The 23,676-nt window shown below is 38.2% G+C and overlaps 1 protein-coding gene across 2 annotated transcripts in view; it reads right to left on the reverse strand.

Annotated features, from left to right (window-relative positions):
• Positions 1-23,310: 23,310 nt before the first annotated feature.
• Positions 23,311-23,676, reverse strand: part of CFAP299 (cilia and flagella associated protein 299) — a 530,824-nt gene continuing 530,458 nt past the window's right edge. For both annotated transcript variants that reach the window (XM_001371531.4, XM_056803233.1), the window contains one exon: positions 23,311-23,647. In XM_001371531.4, the coding sequence (XP_001371568.1) occupies positions 23,552-23,647 (96 nt within the window). In that variant the 3' untranslated portion in view covers positions 23,311-23,551. The remainder of the gene's footprint in view (positions 23,648-23,676) is intronic.

The raw sequence follows: 23,676 nt of genomic DNA on the forward strand, positions 1-23,676 counted from the left end.
ATTTTATCAGAGCAGATTCAATTCCTAGTCCTGGGCAATATATCTCTATCTTAATACAATCTAAATCTGCCCAAGCTTTCTTGGTTACCATATCTCACTATTGACTCATACTACACTTTAGTCTACCAAAGTCCTAAGATCAATAATGGCAACTACAGGGTCTAAGAATCTTAGGCCTGATAACTTGAACTCATGAAAGCAGCTGGGTGCTTTCTTCTTATCTACGTATTTAACTTATTTGTCCACTTCATTTCATCCATTTTGTTCTGTCCTTTCAAAAGACAGAACTCACAATAAAATTTTTCCATTTCTACTAAACCCTACAAAGTTCAGTCTCCTCAAAAGACGTACCTGTCCTAAAGTTTCTTAACAAAATAGATTCATAATTGATTTTTATTTATGTCTTGGTGTCGAATCCCTCCACCACCATCCCCAGGAGTTTTGCTTAGAGTTTCCTGGCCAACTACTTGGATACTTTTCAGGGTCTGCTTCCAGCTTATATGACTTACTGATGAAAGAACTCTTAATATGAGCCCGATTCAGCAAACTCTACATGGTCCCTTGATTGTTCCCTATCCATTAATAGCAGCACAGGGATGGGGTGCTGCATCAGTTAAAATAAAAGATGTCTTCTGACTCTCTTATAAGGCAAGTAAAGAATTTTTAGAACTTGACCTTGTGTGTTTGAAAAATGCAAAGGTCAAGTCCAGTGAGGCAATAGGAAAAGCTCTGCAACAGCCTCTAGAAATGTTGAATGCTTAATTAGTTGTTTTGTGAACTTTTATGTTCTGATGAAGTTTAAATATAAGGTTCCTGGCAAATTTTCCTAATACTTATAAATTGAATTATGGAATCATATTCCAAGGGTATTTTTTTGTCAAATGAATATTTTAGTATCTTGTGTTTAGTATTCCTTTTGTGTACAGAAAAATTATTTGCCCCATATCTTATTTCATATTGAATACTGTTTTTATTGTCCCCTTTTTGAGGAAATTTAGATGTGAGTAAAACCTTCCTCCAGGAGGACTTAATGAGCTAAAAAAGTGGGAAAAGGGGAATCTATTCTCTCACAATGGACACAGGAAAAAGGAAAAATAATTCTAGGTAACCCAAAAAGGAATTTTGGGTAATGTAGTTTTTAGGGGTTTGAGAATTTCCAACTCTACATTATATATGTATCTGTATGTATTAATATCTCTATCATTTGTCTATATCATCTGTCTGTCTGACTATCCACCTATCATCTGCCTCTATATCATCTATTAATAATTCACCTGTATCTATCCACCTATATCCATTAATATCTTTAGATATCATCTCTTTCTCTATCATTTCTGTCTAAATGATCTATCTGAATTTCTATCATTTGTCTATCTCTCACAATTTCACTTAACATCTGTATCTATCTACCCATCATCTGTCTTTATCCATCTACCTATTTATCTGGACAATATGGGTGTTAGTCACCTTTGAGGAAGAGGAGGACATATGGAGAGGTAGGAGTTCTGAATGTAAAAGTAATCAGTGCATATTGACACCATAAAAGGAATCCAGCTTAGTCTGGAAGGGGCAAGGGTCATTTACAATAGTTGACTGGAATTCTTGAGAATGGTTTGGCTACTTCCAGCTGGAGGCTGGGGTGGGAGAACAGATGTCACAAGATAAGATAAATGATAAGAGTTCAGTTCCTTATTGTTGTAAACAGTGGGTGAAATGGAAGGGCACATCTGCACTCTTACAATACCCCCAGCACCTGTGTTTTTGTTTTCTTTGCGGGAGGGTGATGGCCTGGTATGTATCAGGAGCATCTATCTGTCTGCCTCCCAGGCAGAGAATCAGGCACCAAAATACATTTCATTTGAGAACAAACAGCAGATTTGACTCACTCACATTCCCTATTCCATTCACAAATGGGAACTTTATTTATGGCTTTTCAAGTCTTAGAATGTCTTTGCAACTAGGAAAAAAATTACAAACTTTGCAGAGTTTAAGAAGATCTCAATAATGATCCTTTACTTGCATGGCTGGACAGGCTGCTTTTGGGATCTGAGCCTGAATCCTTTTGACTTCTAATTTAGATCTCTTAACTTTGAAAAGTGCCTTTCTTTGCAAAATTATATCAGAGTCTATATTCTAATCCTAGTCAGTAGGATGCTATTCCTCAAGGAAATTGAATATAGGAACAATCCAAAAAAAAAAACCTATCAGCCTCTAGGGTTACCCCAGAATTATATGCATTTGTCTAGCTTGCTATAAGTGTGCAAATATCCCGATAAAAAGTGCTCTTTGAAGAAAGGTTTTATTTTAATATACTTCAAGAAGGTTTTAGAGAGCATCGCCTCCCAGTGACACATGACCTTGGAGCACTGATCAAGTTCTTAGACCCTCTTCTCCAGGTCCCTAACACAACACTGATGAAACAAGATGGAGAATAAGAAGTGTTCTCAGCTATGACATAATGGCTCATAAGTAGCTTCTTTTCCATAATGAAAAGACAGTTGAAAAGCACTTCAAAGTCAATTTTGATATTTTTTTGTCCAATGTGCTTGGAATGAAATAACAGCCTCAAGCACTCCACACAGCAGAAACTCCATATGAGTATTTTTGACTGATTGCAAAAAGGATAGCTATTTCTTTTGGAATGGCTTGTATTGAATGTTATTCTGCTCAAGAAACATGGAAAGGTAAAGTAATAGAGTAAGGCTAAAAAAAAAGAACAAAGACCACCATCACCACATGCACAATTAATATTACAACAGTTTAAATATGGGATCACAGAGTTTGGAACTAGAATGGATCTTAAAGATGATCAAATACAACCTCTTCATCTTACAGATGGGAAGTAGAAGGGCTATCCAGTTAACCAAGAATCTTTCTAAATGAAACTATGTTATATTTATATGTCATCTTGGGAATAGTAGGGACCCTCAGATCTGGGAAATGGTCAGGGCTCTGCAGTTTTGACAGAAATGATTCCATAGCTTTGACAACAATGGTGACCTCTAGATTTCTGTCTATTATGAGTATATTGCTCTTCTCCCACATTTCTACCAGCTTTTCAGGGACAGCATGCTCACTCAAACTGAGAAGCTAAAGAACTCCATCAGTCATGAGTACCAACTTTTCCTAGGGAGATTTCGAACATATATATATATATATATATATATATATATATATATATATATATATATATCACACAGAGAATCCAACAGCTTAATAATATTAAGTCCTTTTATGCCATCTATTTGTGAATAATGAGAAAGCTTTTTAACTCAGTGGAAATAAAGGAATCCTGAGGAGACATAAGAAGATAATGGAGTAAACCAGCATATCCTTATGGAGACAGACATTGAATGGAGAACTAGAATCCAGATATTTGAGGAACTGTGTCAGATCAGCATCAAGGGAATTCAATCACTTCAAAACTATTTATTGTAATGGAAGGTGTTGTTCTGGAACATGGATGGGAAAAACATAATAGTGAAAAAGAATCCCTTGCATATTTGACTTTGGAGGAGCTTTGTTCCTTACTAGCCAAGAAAAGCTCCAGCAGCTGCCGGAGGTATAAGGCTAGAAGTGAACCTTAATAAAACAAAGTGGATGTGCCATGAACTTTTTTTTTTCATCAAATAAATGGCCTGGAGAGTTGGCAGGTGTTTGAAAATGTTTGCTTCAACCACCAGTCCAGATAGGACAAAAGTTTGAACAGAGAATGAATGGACCAGAAAATATGAAGTATCTTGGATTTGATTCAGCCATATCAAGAAAATACAAAACAATGATGCGGGGCCAGTGCAGATCCAGTCAGAAAGTTCCCACTGCACAGTTCTGCATTGAATAATCAGAGCAATTGCTTGAGGTCATTTAGTAGAAAGTAGAAGGAATATGGGCAGAATATTCCTAGATGATTTGGGGTAAATGAGAATCAAAAACAGCCTATATATTGGAGACATGCTAGGTAAGTCACGTAGCAAGGATGAAAGACAATAGATGGATTGCTGTCAAGTTTATAGACAATTTACCATAACTGGACAAAAAAGTGGTTAACTACATTAAAGGTTGATGCTATTGTTTGAACATAGTATAAATGTTGAATATAGAATTTATTAGTTATTATACTATAATTTTAAAATAATGATTATTAGTTCAGATACCTAGTCAATCTGCACATCAAGCTGAATGAGTAAATAAATGAATGCATCCTTAGCATAAATTATCCTCTTCATCTCTTCATTGGAAGTGTTAAGTTTGAAGATGATTTGAGTTGTGGGAAGGCTATTACAGTTAGGATCAAATTTGGCAAAGCAACATTTACTGATCTCAATGACAGGCCAATATCATTTTCTGGGAGAAGGAAGAAAGTGAAAGGAACAAAAATGGAGTAAAAGAAGAATAAGGAAAAAAGAAAGAAGGAGGGGAAAAGAAAAAGAGCAGGCTATATCTAAAAAGAAAACATATAACACGTTATGTTTTTCTTATACAGTTCTTATACAGTATAACTGTATAAGAGTAAGAGAAATATCCCTTATTTTTAAACTACAAAGGATCTTGAAGCAGGAAGCACTTCTCTGAGAAGGGACAAAAAAGGTACTAGTCAATAAAGTTTACCTCTTCGTTGAATCCCTAAGTATATATTTTATATTATTTTAACATGTGTATATGGAGGAAGGTAGAAGATAAGTCTTGGAATGAAGGTGACCTCATTTCAAATCCTGCCTCTCTGTGATATACAAGTTATTTGCCTGTTCAATGTTCCAAATGCCTCTTAAATACAATTCATTGCAGCTAATTTGCTTTGGTGGAAAGTGTCTCCATTCTGGGAATTAACAAAACTAATGAATCATATTTCTGAACTTCTCCTGAACAAAATGTGTATGTTGGCAGTTGTTATGGGCATTGGAATTACGCTGAGGTGCAGGAAAACCAGTTACTACTTTCTTGGATTCTCCCTCCATCTCTAGTAATTCTCTGGGCTCCAACTTTCAGGAAAATGTTTACCTCTCAAACCTCAACAGAAAGAATGGGAATATGAAATGCTTGAGACAATTGTTCAGAAAGGAACAACTTTTCCTCCACCAGGATTGCTGCCTAGGTATTGGTCTGAATTCCTAGGTTCTTCCTCTGCTTTTACACACACACACACACACACACACACACACACACACACACACACACACACACACACACACACAACACACAAACACACAAACACACATGCATGCCCATACACATGTATATGAATTGATAAAATATCTTTGGTTTCCTCCAAGCTCCCAATTTTTCCAATATTTCCATCCCTGAAATAATGATTTATCTGATCCTTTGTATCTTATCATCCATTGCCTTTCCCCATTTGTGTGTAATAGGCATATGGAGTAGGGTCAGACTTAGCCTGCCTCGTGTAATGTAGAAAGGATACATAGATATTCTTTGTTTTCTTCTAGATGCCTATTTAAGGATTTTTAGAACCTATTTCTAACTGTACATGATAAGTTCTTGTAAGGGGAGGTAATAAAGAGCTCTTTAATTGACTGTAGACAGAAAAGCTAATTTCAGTGACTTTTTCTTTAAAGGAAGCAGCTTCTAACTGTGTCCTCTTGGCTATGGTAATCCATATGGCATCATATGATTTCTTTGAAGAGTAGAGGAAAATGGTCCTTCATGGCAACCTTCCCCTATTGAATATGGCTTCAACTATGTAAGTTTGTGTCAGTGACTACTGGCTGGCTTCATGAACATTTTTTGCATGTAAAGAGTCTCTTGCACATCAGATCACAGTCCAGATCACTAACAATGTCATCTACATGGAAGATATTAGGGAGCTATAATACTCATCCTGGATTCCTATACTCCCAGATCCCTGTGGTTCATGGTCCTATGCTGCATCAGATACCACACTCCTTGATTTTAGATAAAAAAGAAGAAACCAAAAAGATAGAACCTCAAGTCCAGTTCTTGGGAACCACATGGGGTAGGGGGTGGACAGAGGAAGCACTCAGGTTCTTATCCCCATATTACTATAGGCTATGAGTAAAGAAATGACCTTATTTCCTCAGAATTGAATATTGCAAAGGCCCTGGCCAGGGTTGACGCAGTCCCTTTAAAAATGCTTATAGATTCCGACTACAAAGACAGTGCAATAAGGCTCTTTCCCCAAACATGGTAAGTTGACACAGAATATCCACACCTGGTCTGGTGTAGTCCTTCAGACTCTCAGAAGCATCTGCTTAATATCGTCCAAGTAGATGATACGATCTTAGGTGATCCTGGTCCTTGATAAATCCCCATTACATGTATGTGTACATTCTTTCCTGATTTTAGGCAAATGAGTATCACACTGGTGAATGTGCTCAGGAATGCAGCAACCTTGAGATTCTGAGGATCCTACATGGCCAGATAGAGTCTGCCGACATGGGAAGCTTCTTCACTGCAGAGATCAGTCACCTCAAAGAAGTTTAAACTTGGCTCCTTCATTGATTAGTTCCTTTCCAACTAACGTTTATGCCAAGTTGTTATTTTAAACTCATGTTCAAAACTGAACTTATATATTTTCCCCCATAACCCTACTGCCATCATTGAATTCCCTATTATTGTTATTGAGTGAATGGTGGCTTTGGGGGTAACACCATCTTCCCAGTCACCCAGGTTCAAAAGCTGGGTGTCATCCTCAATTCCTCACTGTCTCTCACTCTAGATCTAATCAGTAGCCAAGTTCTGTGGATTTCCCCTTTGTAACATCTCTCAAATATGTCTTTCCTTTGGAACAGTCATCACCTTGATACAGGGACTATATCAATACCTGGATTATTGCAGTAGCCTGGTGACTTACCTCTTTGCCTCAAACCTCAACTTGCTCCAGTCTGTCCTTCACTTTCCGATGACAAAATGATTTTCCTAAAGCACAAGTTTAGGAAGATAAGTTTGATCTTATTATCACCATCTTCACTCTCCTCCCTCATTCAACAAATTCCAGAGGTTCCCTGTCCTTTTTGGATAAAATATACAAATCTCTATTTGATGCTCAAAGCTCTTCCTAACCTATTCCCCCCCACCCCCCACCATCACCACTTTTCCAGTCCATTTAGACTATATCCCCTCAACATATTTTATGGCTCAATGACTCTAGTCTCCATATTATTCTTCCCATAAAAAGTAATACTACATGTCCAAGGTATACAGGTAGCAAGAGGAAGAGGCTGCTAAGTCAATAGCCAGTCAACCAACAACTATTATTAGTTGGGGAGGGAGGGAGGGAGGGAGGAAGGAAGGAAGGAAGGAAGGAAGGAAAGAAGGAAGAAGGAAGGAAGGAAGGAAGGAAAGACAGAGGAAAGATCAAGGTGATAGAGATGAAAGGAAGAACATTCCAGGTACGAGGCATGGGACAATCATTGAAGAGGCATAGAGTAAGGAGATGAGAGTAGGGCAAATGAACAACAAGGACAAAGAAGGAAGCCAAGTATAGGAAGAGCCCATGATGAGAGTCTTTAAATGGAGATAATAGAATGAGGTAAGGGTGAGGAGGGAGGTGACATGGTCAGTTCTATACTTGAGGCAAATAATTTAAGCTTTCTTTGATTTAACAGGAGCTAATGAAGACAGACTTTTCTGCTGCATAGAAAGAATAAACCAAACCTGTTTCCATTTCATCTGTTTTTTTTTAGCCCTGATGATTTGTATTCTCTTTGGTTAAAAAGTCAGAGAGGAAAGAAGAACACTCTGAGAACTTTCATGTGGTTATCATTTCTGGGAAAAAAATCTCTTGTCATCCATATGTTTGGCACATCTGTCTCAATGAGTCTGGAACTCTGCGAGGATATTGTTTGGAGAAAACAAAGTTGCTATTTTCAAAATATGGAAAATAATCCAAGTCAACAAATGAAAAAATCATTGGAACATATTTAAGAAACCATATCAGATATGAAGAGGTCTTATTCAAGCTGCAAGAATATGCATAGCCTTTGGGCTAGCCACCATGTTAACTGCTTGATGTGCTACTAAGTATTACTTTTATTTATTAAATTAAAAAAAAAACCCTTACCTTTTGTCTTAGAATCAATTCTATGTATTGGTTCCAAGGCAGAAGAGTGGTAAGGGTTAGGCAATGGGGGTCAAGTGACTTGCCCAGGGTCACACAGCTAGGAAGTGTCTGAGGCCAGATCTGAACCTAGGACCTCCAGTCTGTAGGCCTGACTTTCAGTCCACTGAGCTACCCAGATGCCCCTAAGAATTATTCTTAATAAGAGGGCACTATTTCATTATCATAACATAATTATACCATGGTATAATATTTATATTTAATATCTAATAATAATTTAGTAGTATAGAACTATAGAATCACAACACAATTAAAATGAATCCAAAATTTAAATGTTTTATGCTTTAAATAGATGAATAGGAAACATACTGATTTAAAGGCCTTACTCTTTTTATTCAATAATTAAAAATCATTTATTGACTACTCCTATGTGAAACAGACTGATTAGACTACCTGTTAAGGTCACAAAACGTCCATTTTTTTCTACATATATTCTAGGAAAGGAGTAACAGAATGAATAATGACAAAGAAATCCAAAGAAATAATAAGTTCATTCAGTCAGCCCAGAACTGCATAAAAAGACAGCCAGAAGCCAATACATTTTGGGAGAGGGATTCTGCCAAGGGATCCGGCCCAAGCTCAGGTAAGCAGACCAGAAGTCAGCCAGAACTTGGACTGCTCTGACGAGCAACCTCTAGGAAAAGCCTGAAACCTGGGAGCTTTCTTACCTGGTGCACCTGCACATCAAGGGGCAGGAGCTCTGGAAGCCGAGATTAGGCAGGGTCAGAAGTCCTTGTAGAAGAGTGGAAGGGAATGCGGCCGGGGCCTGGCATAAAGTCACCTACTAGAAACAGGCCGGAGAGATGAGGAGGAGAATAAGACCTTGAATATTTTTACCCTATGTTGTGCTTCGCACGGTATAACTATATTTATTTTTAAGTGTTTAAATGTAAGTATATTTATAAAGTATGTAAATTTATTTATATTTATAAAGTAATTATTTATTTATTTTTAGTTTTTGTTTTCATTTATTTATTTAATTATATTTCTAAATTATTAATATTTATTATTTATTGTTTTGTTTTTTATTATTTTTTTTATTAATTTATAAAGTAAACATTTATCAATGTTTATTGTCTGACTCCCTAAACATAATAAAGAAAGATGTCTGAGAAGTAAAGCCAGAGAAAAAGGTGGCTTCATCCTCTTTGGCAGCTTGGTGGTGCCATGGAAAGAGCACTGGGCCCAGCCTCAGACACTTGTGCCCCTCAGTAAGTCGCTTAACCCTGTTTGCTTCAGTTTCCTCATCTGAAAAGTGAGCTGGAGAAGGAAGTGGCAAACCACTCCAGATTTTTTGCCGAGAAAATCCCAAATGGGGTCACAAAGAATCAGACCTGATTATGCCTAAATAACTAATAACTTTAGATGAAAGAAAATCTTGAGATGCGATATTTCAAAAGGCTAAAGCAGGAGAGAATAACGTATCCTGGGTCCTAAGCCTTGGCAGTTCGTGGGACTTTCCATGTGTGGCTACCCCACAAGGAGTCACTGCCCCCCTGACCTGATGCATGTTTTGATGACTTTTGAGCCTATACCCTCTTCTATGTTGAGAAATTGGATAGCATTTAATTGAACCAGCATGGTATCCTTGCTGAATATTGGATTGTTGTTGTTTTTTAAATAAACCCTTACTTTCCATCTTAGAATCAATACTGTGCATTGGTTCCAGGACAGAAGAGCAGGAAGGGCTAGGCAATGGGGGTGAAGTGCTTTGCCCAGGGTTACCCTGCCAGGAAGAGTCTAAAATCAAATTTGAAGCCAGGACTTTCCATCTCCAGACCTGGCTTTCACCTCATTGGCATCCTGAACACTGACTGTACATCATGGCTAGATAAATCTATTTTTTAAAGCTGTTGGTTGGTGTATAAGTTTTTCCTTTTAGGACCCAAAATATCAGACTTGCTTGAGTTAACCTTAACTTCAGTCATTGGTGATAGGGAATAGGTCAGGATAAGAGGGTGGCATGGGGCGGGTGGAGAGTCGAAGTAGAGGGATGAAAAGGTGGCCCGTTCTGGAAGTCTGGCACTCTTTGGCTGCCTCAGGTGAGTCTTTACAATGGGACAGGGTAGGGTTCCTATTTACATGAAAGGCTTAGTTCAGTTGGTGCTAAAGGGCGTTGGCAAGAAGGGCAGAGATAACCTGGATAATGGCACTTTTTTATTTTATTGACTATAAAAAAGACAAAAGAGATGGCTGATGGATGGAACACCAAAAGAAAAAGCACAGTGCTTATGACTTCCAGGAGCAACCAACCATGGAAAGGATGTACGAATTCCAATCCAGAAGATGAGAATGGAAATGAGGGCAAGATTTGGGAACTGAAAAAGTGGTTTGTGTTGGAAGCTGCCTTATTAGGATTTCTTCTGTAAAGAGGTTTGAAGTTGGGTGGGATTTTACCATCAAAAGAATTGAAAGTTACATGAGAAATTTAAATAATCCTGAAAAATTGGTTATTGAAGGCATGTTCAAATGCCCCCAATTGGAAGATTCTCTCCACCATAGTTTTATCAACTTTGGGAGCTTACCAAAGATTTTCTTTCTTTCTTTCTTTCTCTTTCTTTCTTTCTTTCTTTCTTTCTCTCTTTCTTTCTTTCTTTCTTTCTTTCTTTCTTTCTTTCTTTCTTTCTTTCTTTCTTTCTTTCTTTCTTTCTTTCTTTCTTTCTTTCTTTCTTTCTTTCTTTCTTTCTTTCTTCCTTCCTTCCTTCCTTCCTTCCTTCCTTCCTTCCTTCCTTCCTTCCTTCCTTCCTTCTTTCTTTCTTTCTTTCTTTCTTTCTTTCTTTCTTTCTTTCTTTCTTTCTTTCTTTCTTTCTTTCTTTCTTTCTTTCTTTCTTTCTTTCTTTCTTTCTTTCTTTCTTTCTTTCTTTCTTTCTTTCTTTCTTTCTTTCTTTCTTTCTTTCTTTCTTTCTTTCTTTCTTTCTTTCTTTCCTTCCATCTTGGAGTCAATATTGTATATTGGCTCTAAGGCAGAAGAGCTGTAAGGGCTAGGCAATGGGGGTCAAGTGACTTGCCCAGGGTCACACAGCTGGGAAGTGTCTGAGACCAGATTTGAACCTAAAACCTCCTGTCTCTAGGCCTGGCTCTCAATCCACTGAGCTACCCAGCTGCCCACCCACCCACCCAAAAGACCTATTTCTGAAAGCCATTTGAAATCAGTTACAGGTTCCAGATGCAGGCTGGCCTTTGTATTGTTGTAGGTAGCTAATATTAGTAGTAGTCTCTTGGTAACCGAGGATGATGATTGTCTTTGTGCATCATGATAGATGAGTGTGCACAAAGACACTTGTGCATGAAGATTTAAGTGGAAAAGTCGATGCACAGAGACAGTCCCACTCTCTCGGCGTTGGAAGCCTGGGTCCAATGGCACGAAAAGTCGTTGCACCTGGAGATTTCCTCAGCTGCATTGGATGGCTGTGTTGTCTTTTGTGTTCCAACACGCCCTAAGCACTCCACAGTGCTTTGCTGCGGCGCCCTCTCAGCCGTTGAACCTTCTTATTGGTTTCTTCCGTCTGTTCGGCCAAAGCAGTCTTCGCATGCTGGGTGAGCAAAGCCCTGGTTCACCAGGGGACTACGACACCGGATGGCTACTCTCACAACGTTTAGCCAGCCTGTCAAAGCTGTTGCCCGGGGTGTGGCTGCTGCCGCATGCTAGCAGCTACTAGGAGCCACAAGTGAGAGCTAGGTGTCAGGTGAGGGTCAGAGGCTGGAGAACTGCCCTAGGAGGGCACGACAAGCCTTCCATACCAGAGATACTACCCCTCCCTGAGCACCCCATACATCCCATAGCTAATATTAGGGGTTGTGTAAACATGGACCCATAAAGTTGGGATCTTATTGCAGCTGGCATTCTAATGAGAGTCTGAAGGGGGTGGTGGTAAGATTCCTTTTTTTTTTTCTCAAGGAACTTATGTTTTATTTATACACTGTTGTTGTTCAGTCATTTTTCAGCCCTGACTCTTCATGACCCCTTTTGGGGTTTTCTTGGCAAAGATACTAGAATGGTTTGCCATTTCCTTCTCCAGCTCATTTTTTTTAATTGAAAATCTTTATTTAATTAATTTAGAATATTTTTCCATGGTTCCATGATTCATGTTCTTTCCCTTCCCTCCTACCCCCCTCCATAGCCGATGCGCAATTCCACTGGGTTTTACATGTATCATTGGTCAAGACCTATTTCCCTATTATTGATAATTGCACCAGGGGGATGGTTTAGAGTGTACATCACCAATCATATCCCCATCAACCCATGTGATCAAGCAGTTGTTTTTCTTCTGTGTTTCTATTCCCACAGTTCTTTCTCTGGATGTGGATTCTTTCTCATAAGTCCCTCAGAATTGTCCTGGGTCATTGCATTGCTGCTGGTAGAAATGTCTATTACATTCAGTTGTACCACAGTGTATCAGTCTCTGTGTACAATGTTTTCCTGGTTCTGCTCCTCTCACTCTGCATCAATTCCTGGAGGTTGTTCCAGTCTCCATGGAATTCCTCCACTTTATTATTCCTTTGAGTACAATAGTATTCCATCACCAACATATACCACAATTTGTTCAGCCATTCCCCAATTGAAGGGCATCCCCTCGTTTTCCAATTTTTTGCCAGGTGGTAAAATTTCTTAAAGAAATATGTTTACTAAACTGGATCCATGTATCTTTTCCCTTAGCCTTATGATCTGTCAATGTGGGGAGCAATTCAATCTTGCCTTTTGGCAACTATAGGCCTCTTCCAAATGTCTTTTACCATATCACCAAAGAGAAATGAACATTTCAACTGGTGAAGTTTTAAGCCAGAAATGGGACAGCAGCAATGGTTTAGGCAAAAACGACTGTTGGTATAAACAAGAGCTTTAGGGATGGTGTGTAGAGGCTCAGCATTCAGTGACCTGCTAGGTAAGCCTCCATGGGGGTGATGAGCTCTATGGAGTTCTCCAGATCCTGCCTTTCTAGCCCAGCTCACAGTCATCCAAAGAGACAAGTCCTCTGGAGAGAGTTGAGCCAACCTCACCATGTGTCAACCAGGCAAGCTCTGAGGGATAAGAGGCAGCATCTGCCAGGTGGATCAAACCACCTTGACCACCATCTCTCCTTAGACTCAAATGCAGATAGCCTAGGAGCTCATAAGATTTGGGAATGGCATTGCTTCTAGCCTAATATCCTTAGCTATGGGGCTTTTCCATATGACTTAAAGCTGAAACTTTCTATGTTCTGTCATCCCTTTAGAATAGATGCTCTTTGAGAGCAGGGTCTATCTTGTTCTTCTGTTTCTATTCTCCATGCTTAGTATAGTGCTTTGCATTTGGTAAATGCTTTTTTCCCCCATTGATTCATTCATTTGCTCATGCTCCTGAAGAGAGTTTCTGAAACAAGAGATTGATAAGGAAGCATGCTATCATTAGCCTATGGAGATGTTAATAAAAATACACTGGAATCCAATACTGACCTATTTGGATTTAGGATGCTGTTGGACATTGAGAGCCAGACTGCTCTCATATCATTTCACCCTCCAATTGGCTCCTTGGGGGACTTCAATTTCCATGACTTTTTGGATATTGGCTCTTGTACAGCATTTATACTCATCTCTATGGCAGCTATTTTGCATAGAGTCAAAACCTTGGAATTGCCCTAGATATCCTGTGTAGTTTAACACCAAACAATACTGGGTTCCAGCAAGGGAGAAATCTATTTTTTTTCCTCTAGTGGGCCAAGAAACATTGGTCTCTAGTGAGGGTCTCATTCCAATGATCAAAGTTATTCAATATAAAAATTTCCATAAAATAGTTTGTAGATTCTACAAAAATGGAATAATACTCATTTGGAATACTCATTTTCTTGGCTTTGCTTATTTTATCCTGCATCAGTTCAAGTAAGTCTTTCCATACTTCTGTATAGCATCATGTACATGTCTCTTATAATACATTAATATTCCATTACATTCATGTATAATAATTTGTTTAACTATTTAACTGCATGTACTTTGTTTCCAGTACTTTGCTAGCATAAAAAGTGTTACTATATTTTATAGTATATGGGGACTTTCTTATTATTAATGACCTCCTTGAGTATGTGCCTGGCTGTGAAATCTCTGGGCCAGTCACTTTATTTTTGCATAATTCTAAAGTGTTTTTTTTTTTAAATGGCTGAACCAATTCACAGCTTAGACAACAACATATTAGTGTAACTATTTTCCCACAACCTCTCCAACCTTGATTATTTCCATCTTTAAACAATTTTGCCAGTTTTCCAACTCTAAGATGAAAGCTCAGCATTTTCTTTTGATTCATTTTTTATTGTTGTTTAGAGGATTTTTTCATATGCTTATTAATATGTCACAATTTGTCTTTTGAGAATTGCTGGTTCATATACTTTGGTCACATATATTGAAGGGTGATTTGGGGGCATATAATGTGTTATTGGTTTGTCTTGGATATCAAACTCGACTGAGAAATTATATACAAAGAGTTTTTTCCCCCATTCAACTATACTTCTTTTTATTTTAGATTTATTAATTCTGCCTGAGCAGAAGCTTTTCAACTACATGTAATAAAAAATTATCCATTTTATCTATTGTATTTTCTCTATCCATTATTTGGTTAAGAATATATCTCCTAGGGACTTATGAGAAAGAATGCTATCCACATCCAGAGAAAGAACCATGGAAACAGAAATGCAGAAGAAAAATATATGATCAATCATGTAGTTCAATAGGGATATGATTGAGGTTTTGATGCTAAAGGATCGCTCTACTACAGATATGAATAACACAGAAATAAGTTTTGAACAATGATAAACGTATAACCCAGTGGACCTGCTTGTCAGCTTTGGCAGGGGGAAGGAAAAAGTGGTGGGGTGGAGTGGAATCATGAATAAGGTCACCATGGAAAAATATTCTAAATAAAAAAGGGAAAAATTGAAAAAAATATATCTCCTACCAATAGTTGTGAAAGGTATAGCACCTGCTTTTCTTCTAATTTTATAATATGCTCTTAAATAACCATATTATTTATCCATGTTAAATTTATTATGATATATTATATTACAGGTATTGGTCTAAATCTACTTTTAGGAAGCCTACTTTTCAGTTTTCTCGTTCTCAGGCTTCCAACGCCGAGAGAGTGGGACTGTCTCTGTGCACCGACTTTTCCACTTAAATCTCTTTCACGCACAAGTGTCTTTGTGCACACATGCACAAAGACAATCGTCATTCTTGGCTTCCGAGAGACTACTACCACCACCATAAAATAGTGAGTTTTCTCCTAAGTAATTAATATTTGGGGGTTTGTTAAATGGTTTTATTGATTTCATTATTTGATTCTTTCTTATCTAGATTTATTCCATTGATACATATCTGTATTTTCTTTAAAAAAACTGTACAAAATGGTTTAGCCTTACTTCTGCTTTGTAGTGAGGTTTGAAAATACTATTTCTGTTTCATTCTATCTTTATGCCTTATTTTCCTTTGTATTTCAGATGTTTTTTCTTCCACACACATATACAAACATATATATGAATCTATTCCTTCCTGTGGTTTCTGATAAGTGAAGAAGTATTTTTAAAAATTATAATTTACTTTCCTTTGTATTTTAAAGTCTTCCAATTTTTGTTGCTTGAAGTTTACAACATAATTTATGTATTTTGAACTCTGTCTATGGCTCCTAGGAACTGGTGGTTTTTGTTTTATATATTCAGAAAGTTTGTGCCTTTTTTGGATAACTTTTTGCATTATGGTGTTCAGGTTTTTTGACATTTAAAAAATCTCTTATCTTCTTAGCATCAATACTAAGTATTGGTTCCAAGGCAGAGTTGTAAAGGCTAGGCAAGTGGGGTCAAGTGACTTTCCCAGGGTCACTTAGCTAGGAAGTATCTGTCTTCTTTAGACTACCCCTACAAGGGCTGTGATTGAGTAGCAAGGTTGGACCTAAAAGTCATTCCCATTGAAAGGGGATCCCTTCCTCAATAGGAACACTATCATTTGGAAAATGCAATGGTGTGAACTCTGCAGCTGGCCTCCTGATAACCCACTGTGAGATAATAAAATGCCCAAGCTTCAATAGCATGGCACCCACTCCACCAGGAGATGGCTCGATGTTGGTGGTGCTTGGGAAAAAGACTTCTTATGAGTTGATGTGGATGTGTGGTCTCTGTCCTCCCACACAGACTGGCACTCCAACCTACCCTTGATTACTGTTAGTACAGATGGGTATGTATATATATATGTATGTATGTATCCTACTGTGTCACTGGATTGATCTGTCCAATCACTTCTGCCCCTGTTAGACTAATAAACCATGATGATGATCAGTATTCCAATGTGCCCTTTCCTGGCAGAATCTGAATCCACTGTGGCTAGTTTAGGTAGCTTAGGACACACACCAGGGGTTGTTAGAGAGATGAGCCTATAGACTGGTAAATAGCCCAAGGATCTGTACCCACTCCAGAAGGAAATCCATGTGTGTTAGACAACTCTTTCCCCATCAGACCAGCCCATCTGAATCACTAATAGTAGTAGGAGAAAGCAAAATTGAGGTTTTAATCTTCCATACTGTTTTTCTTAGCCTTGTCATTCTCCTACTCAGTAAGCTTCAGTGGCTCAAGGGTAAAATGCTTTCCTCTGTTGGGCTTTTAAAACCCTTCACAATATGGTTCCAACTGACCTCTCCAGCCCTATTCTGTATCACTCCCTTCCCCACACAGTTCACTTTTGCCAAAGTAACCTTCTTCCTATATTTCCCACCCACTACTTCATCTTTCATCTTTGTGCTTTCCCACTGGCTGACATGTAGTGTCTGGAATGCACTTTCTCTTTACCTCTTATTTGTTCACACTTCCTTCCTACAAGCACCATCATAAATTGGGATCTTCTCAATTGCTAGTGGTTTCTCTCCAAACAATCTTGTGTTTAATTTGTCATTATCTGTTACATACTTACATGTGATTTTGTCTCCCCAAAGAAGATGTAAACTCCTTAAGAGAAGAAAACTTTCATTTTGATTTGATTTCCTGGTGCTTGGCACCTGGTAGTAACGCAGTAAATGCTTGTTGATTGGTTGTGGCTCTCCTTTTTACTATTTCTTCAGTTCTAGCACTACACGCTCCAATATTGGGCCTCCTGAATTTCTTCCAGAAGAATGGGCTTTAGGAATTTCCCTTCCCACCAAATGTTTCCTCTCTCCATAGCTGCCATCTCTGATTTTGAAGGGAAAAGTGGGAAAGTATAAGGGCAGGTCTTCAGGGATTTCTTGGTAGAGCTCCCATGTATCTCAATTCTGATCCCTTAAAGATTGATGAAACTTCATCCACAATAATCTGAACTAATCAAATCATCCTCCCAAGTGAGGCATCACTCCAAGGGGAGGGTTCACAATTCTTAAGAAATCATAAAGGTTAAACAAAGGCTTCAATCATGTCCTCATCAAGTTCATTAAACATTCCTGATCTACTCCATATACTAAATGCTCATCTCTCCACATTTAATTGTGCTTTTTACCTAGATATTTCATCTTAGTATAAAAATATTTCTAATTTAATATTTCTTCTATCATACAATATATACAAACACACACACATATGCCTTATACATCTTTGCTTTCTCTCTCTGCTTCCCTTCTCTCTTCTACTATTCTGCAAGGGAACACCTGAAAAATTCAAGGTTTTTTTGTTTTTTTGTTTTTTTTTTCAAAGTTTGAAAATCAACATATTGAGGGTTTGCCTAAAAATGGTAACAGCTGAGATATGAACATCTGCATTTAATTCTGGCATTTAGCCACCTCCTTTCTGGCTCTTTGCCTGTGCTGTTCTGCCATCTCTCATTGATATTTAACTGCATTTAAAAGAACAACAGGATGAACTGTATATTGGGCAACAGAGAGAATTCTATTCTTGTGGATGTTCTTGAATTGTTCACTAACAATAGAACTTGAGTAAGATCAAAAACATGAGGGCACTATTGAAGGATGTGTGACTTGTATTGGTGTGAAAACAGAATCCAGTGAAATAGAAAATCTGGCTATTTTCTAATCTTACTCTCTGCCTCCTCCTTATAACAGCAACAAAAATTAAAGTTGAAAGACAGTAGAGATATTTATTCATTATTATTCATTCCTATATAGATAGGTTTGTCCTATATTGAATTGTCCATGAAAGTCAATTGGTCACTCTTCCTTATTTATAAAGAAGTTGCAATTCTGATTTTTCTTTATCTTAGTTTGCTCTTATCATTTCAAGTCAATATATTAAACAGTTGCTGATTACTATCCTTCTGGCACAAACAATCAGAATACTGCAGAAATCTACTGCATACCCACTGGGATGCTGGGTAAGCTCTGACTCCCAATTCCAGAGCTAATTCACCAGTATTCAGTATGTTGAATTTTCAAACTGGAGCTATGGTGGAGGTTAGGATTCCGACCCCTTTCCTTCTCCTGAATTGCTGGTGGCTGTTTTTCTTTGATGAAGGCATTTTGGTCAATTTCCTGTGCAGCTTTCCTGTGCACTAGCTGCTTCTGTGGAGGTGAACTGAACTCTTTTTGGTATCTGGAGGTGACTCCAGAGTTTCGTTTTAAACCTTTACCCTCTATCTTAGAATTAATATTGGGTATTGGTCCCAAGGCAGAAAAGCGGTAAGGGCTGGGCAACTGGGCTTAAGAGCCTTTTGCCCAGTCACATAGCTGGTGTGCAAATAGAAATTTGCTATACCTGAACTACATTTACTCAGCACCCTTTTAAGTCACATCCTCATTTTTATGTATGGAGGCTTGGGAGATAAATTTGGCAGAGATCCATGCTGCGGGGCGCTTTGGGTCTTTTTGTGGCAGGTATGGGTCTTCAGACTTGCGCTCTGCTCACTTGGCTGAATTAGTCCCTTTCTCTCACTTTTGTTGTTATTAAGCCCTACATATTTAAAATACTTGGATTTTTATTAATTTTTACTTTCACTCTGGGAAGTGTCTAAGGTCAGATTTGAACCCAGACTCTTGCCTTCCTGAAAGTTACAGCCCTGGAAATAAGTAGTAAGAAAATAGAAACAAATTCACCTCATGCTCTTGCATGGTACTGAGGGTGAAGAGGCAACATGCTCCCCTGTCAGTAGATAGATGTACACAAAATGAATACAAAGTGATTTCCAAGGTGTAGAACTAGTTAATTGTGGCAATCAAGAAAGACCTTTTGAATATTTGAACTGAGTCTAGAGGGGAACTAGGGAGTTCCACGAGGCAGAGCCAAGAAGGAAGGGCATTCTTGACACGTAGGAGAGATTAGGGGAAGGATCAGGGGAAGGCACAGGATCTAGTCCTAGAATATTATTGGCACCTTGACTGGACTGGAGAGTGTGGAAGGAAGTAATGTGTTATGAGCAGAGAAAGGTAAGCAGAGGCATTTCTACTTTATCCCAGAGGCAATAGGGAGCTTCTGAAATATCTTCATGGGCAGATTTCTGATTTAGGAAGATCATTTTAGCAGCTAGCTATAAGCAGGACAGATCAGAGAAGGGAGAGAAGAGAAGTGGTTATGACTGGACTACAGAGAAATCAAGATGTAAGATGGTAGAGGGAGAATGTTCCCTAGTGGTAGCTGTGTCTCCTCTTCTCTTTGATGATGTGTATCTATGCTTTAGAATTATAAATCTTGTAACCAAAACCAAATCAACAAATGTTTATTAGGCAGCTACTGTGTCAAACACTAGTTTGAGGGATACAACTAGAAGCAAAAAGAGACAGTCTCTGCCCTTTCGGAGCAGACATTCTAATGGAGGAAGATAATGCATAAAAGGATGCTTACAAGGAGCTGGGGAAGTGGGGCATCTGGACATGCCAGAGAAAGATATCTGGAGAACAGGACTGGGGCTCAGAGAGAAACGATGGCATGAACATGACTAGCTTGGGATTCTGGGTCCTTGCTTACAATGGAAACTTCTGGAGCAAGCTGAAGGGATCATTCAGCATGAGAAGGCTGCTGGAGTATGGTGGAGAAAGGCCCCTTTTCTTAAAATGGAGGTTCTTGGAAATGCTGACCAATCAAAGGAAATACTTGTATGGAGGATAAATGGAAGGAGGAAAAATTTGAGATAGGGAAAATAATCACGAGGCTAACTAGGAAAAATTTTTATTGCTATTTTGTTTGTATGATATTTTTATTTGCCTTGCTTTGAACTAATTTTGCCTTTTGGCTGACTATAGAAAAAGTTAATATTGATGTGAATTATAGTTTTGAGTGAATGTGAACTCAAGAAACCTTGTCTGGAAGATATACCATGCAAGTTGTACATACAGATGAATAATGCAGGGTTGTTACCCTAAAAGAGCTTATAACATTTGGGGTACGTGAATGCAAATAACTAAAATAGCCTTGCAGAAAAATAAAGCGAATGCAAAAAAATGTATGGGAGACATATTTGGGAAATGGGGAGTAGAGAGGGAGATATTTAAGTTGGGAACTGGAAGGTAAATTTTTAGTAAAGAGGGACAGATGAGCAAAGGCATGGCAAAGGTAAAGTATGTTTTATATACATTAAGGAAGAGAAGAGCATAGAGTAGTGAATGGATAGAGCATTTAACTTGTAGCCAAGGAGGCTTCGAATTCAAACTTGCCTCATAAATTGACTAACCTTGTAGTCCAGGGCGTTTCTCAGCTTCCCGATCTGTACCATGAAGGGTTTGGGTTTGATGGCTTCTACAGTGTCTTTTTAGGAAATCTATGACCCTATGAATGGGAAAGAGTCCAAGTTGGCTGTAATAAAGAGTACATAAAAAGTAAATTGAGTCTGCAAAGACAGACTGGGGCCAGATCATGAAGAACCTTAAATGTCCTATTAGAGTGACACATCAGACTGCTGCAGGTGCTATTTAGAATTTGCTGTGAAGAAAGATTTTATAGTAATTCATAGTTTAAAGTTACAATGCTGGTCTTCTTTTGTTTTTGAAGAGTCTTGACTCAGGTGAGTTAGGTTTAAGAGAGGCAGAGTTGCACAAAGTCATTGAAGTCCAGTGGTGAGACAAAAGTCAGGACAACTGTTGATAGCCTGGGATGTGTGGATGACAGTGTCTTCAATAAAGCTCTAAAGGCTCTTCAGGTCTGCTTCCACTGCTTTCCTGGCCTGTTGGAAGAAACTGCCCACATCAGCTGGAGGGAGTCTTCGTGCACTTGGAGTAGAGGTCCCTCCTAACTCACCAATAGGTTTTAAAGCTTGTCAGCTACTTTTACCAGGTCAATGTGCAATGTTCCAGGTTCTTGGAGCCACAAGGGAGAGTTGGGTGAAAGGTGAGCCCCAAAAGTGGAAGAGCAACCCCGAAAAGCTTTCAGCAAGCCCTCACACCAGAAGTGCTGGTCCTCCTGGAGCACTCCATACATTTTCCAGTAAACTCTCAGTCATCCAGCACTTTGAAGCATCAAATGGGTAGGAACCAAATTTAAAAATATTGTTAAGTGGGGCTAAGATATTAGAATTAATCTTGGAAGCTTTGTTTTAGCATTAAAAATAAAAAATATTTCAACTTTACCATTAAATAATTTTACAAAAACTGTTGAGTTTTAAATTTTGCCTTTTATAGAACATTTTTAGCATCCCAAGATTAATTCCAGGAATGGTAATTACAGATAAATATACTTGTATTATAGTCTCTTATTCTAAAATGACACAATTGTCAAAAACAGCATTTGGGTGAAAAATCTGATCATATGCTGTGCTTTTTTTAGACTAAAATATTATTTTGAGAAAGGAACTATTAGACCCTCAGCAAGCTATTTAACCCAATTGCTTAGCCCTTACCATTCTTCTACCTTGGAACCAATACTTAGTATTATTAATTTTTTTAAAACTCTTCCCTTCAATCTTATGGGTATGGGTAAGGCAGAAGAGTGATAAGGGCTAGATAATGGGGGTCAAGTGACTTGTCCAGGGTCACACAGTTAAGAAGTTTCTGAGGCCTCCTATCTCTAGGCCTGGCTTTCAATCCACTGAGTCACCTATCTGTTCCCCTTAGTATTGATTCTAAAATGGAAGGTAAGGGTTTAAAAAAAAAAAAGAGCCTTTAGCTAGATGAAGATGATCAGTTCTCTTTGATAATGTTCTTTCTTAAAAAAACAACAACCCTTACCTTCTGTCAAAATCAACACGAAGTATCAGCTTGGCTCCCTTATAAAGACTTGGGCTTAGAGCATTACTAATCTTTGCACTTTTCCAAAGGCCCTCTTCCTACACTCTTGGCCACAGCAGGTAATCCGCTATGTTTCAGGGTCCTGTTTTCACAATTGTGTGAGGAAATCTAAGGTGTCACTTATTTACAAAGTCAATCACAGAGATTCTTTTGTCACTTGTTAAGCCTGGGTCACCTCAGGCTCTAAACTGTCTTTACTCAGTACTATTCTCAAACTTCCCCTATTTTCATTCCTTTCAAGTAAGTCAACAAGCTTCTTTGTTAGGACACTACCCTTTGCTCATCTACCCTTTAACCCAAGTTGTTTCCTTTAGCACCATTTTAATTTTTACTTCTATGGATTCTGGTTAACCATTCAGTTTAAACTATCTAGCTATCCTTCTGGGCATCTGACCCTTTACTCTGATCACGTCTCCTTCATTCCTCTATGTGTTATTCTTCTGCTCTGTGATGGCCCACAGCATCATGCCCATCTAGCTCTTCTGCACTAAACTTTTCTCCTGGATTGCCAACCTTTTGCTTTTTTTTTTCCTTCCTGAATCATCAGCATCTCAAAAATGTAACCAGATTCTTTCACAGTTTTCCTCTCTAGCGTTCCTAACTGGAATGGAGTCCCATCTGCCAGCCACAATATCAAGTTTTTAAAATTTATTTCATAATCATGACCTGAGATGTTATAGGCTCATATGTTAGAGCTGGAAGGAACCATAGAGGGACCATTATGTCAATGCCTTCTTTTTATAGATAAGGAAACAACAACTCCGAGTTTAAACAATTTCCTCAGGGCCACACAGGCAGAATCATCCCAGGATTGTTCTTTTCCATAGAGAATTAAGTGATTTAATGCCCTATATTTATATTATTTAATTCAAGAATGTATAAACTTTATCTTCACAAGTTATAATAGACCTGGTATCGCAAAAGCATTTTATTAATCTTCTCATCTCTCTGTCATGTTTTTTTCTTTGTGGAATAAGGTTGAATTGCACTCATTTTGTCACTAATAGAAGTTCATATTTCTACATGCTACCCAAAATCGTAGGTTTAGAAATGACACAAATAATTACCCATGTTTTTACCCATGCGAGCTGCTTTATTCAATATGGCTTCCATGTTCATAGTCCATCGTTCAAAAGGACTTTTGAAGTTGTAATGAAAAATCTAAAATCAGGTCAAAAAAAGTTACCCTTGTATATTCATCAAAGGCAGTCAAGATAAAGGTCTCTTCAAATGCCTTTATTTGCCTCATAGCTACAAGTCCTGTGATTTAAACTTATTGTGAGGAAACAGAAAGTGACCTAATATGGTGATGTTTAAGTCTTTCTTCGGGAAACATGGTCATAGATGACAACTTGTAGGTAGAGGTCTGTTTGGATAGGAGTTCTAGTAGAGTTATCGCCTGGGTGAACCTGAAACAGAAGTCATACACATCATGAGC

This window comes from Monodelphis domestica, chromosome 6, assembly GCF_027887165.1.
Source record: "Monodelphis domestica isolate mMonDom1 chromosome 6, mMonDom1.pri, whole genome shotgun sequence".
NCBI lineage: Eukaryota > Metazoa > Chordata > Mammalia > Didelphimorphia > Didelphidae > Monodelphis > Monodelphis domestica.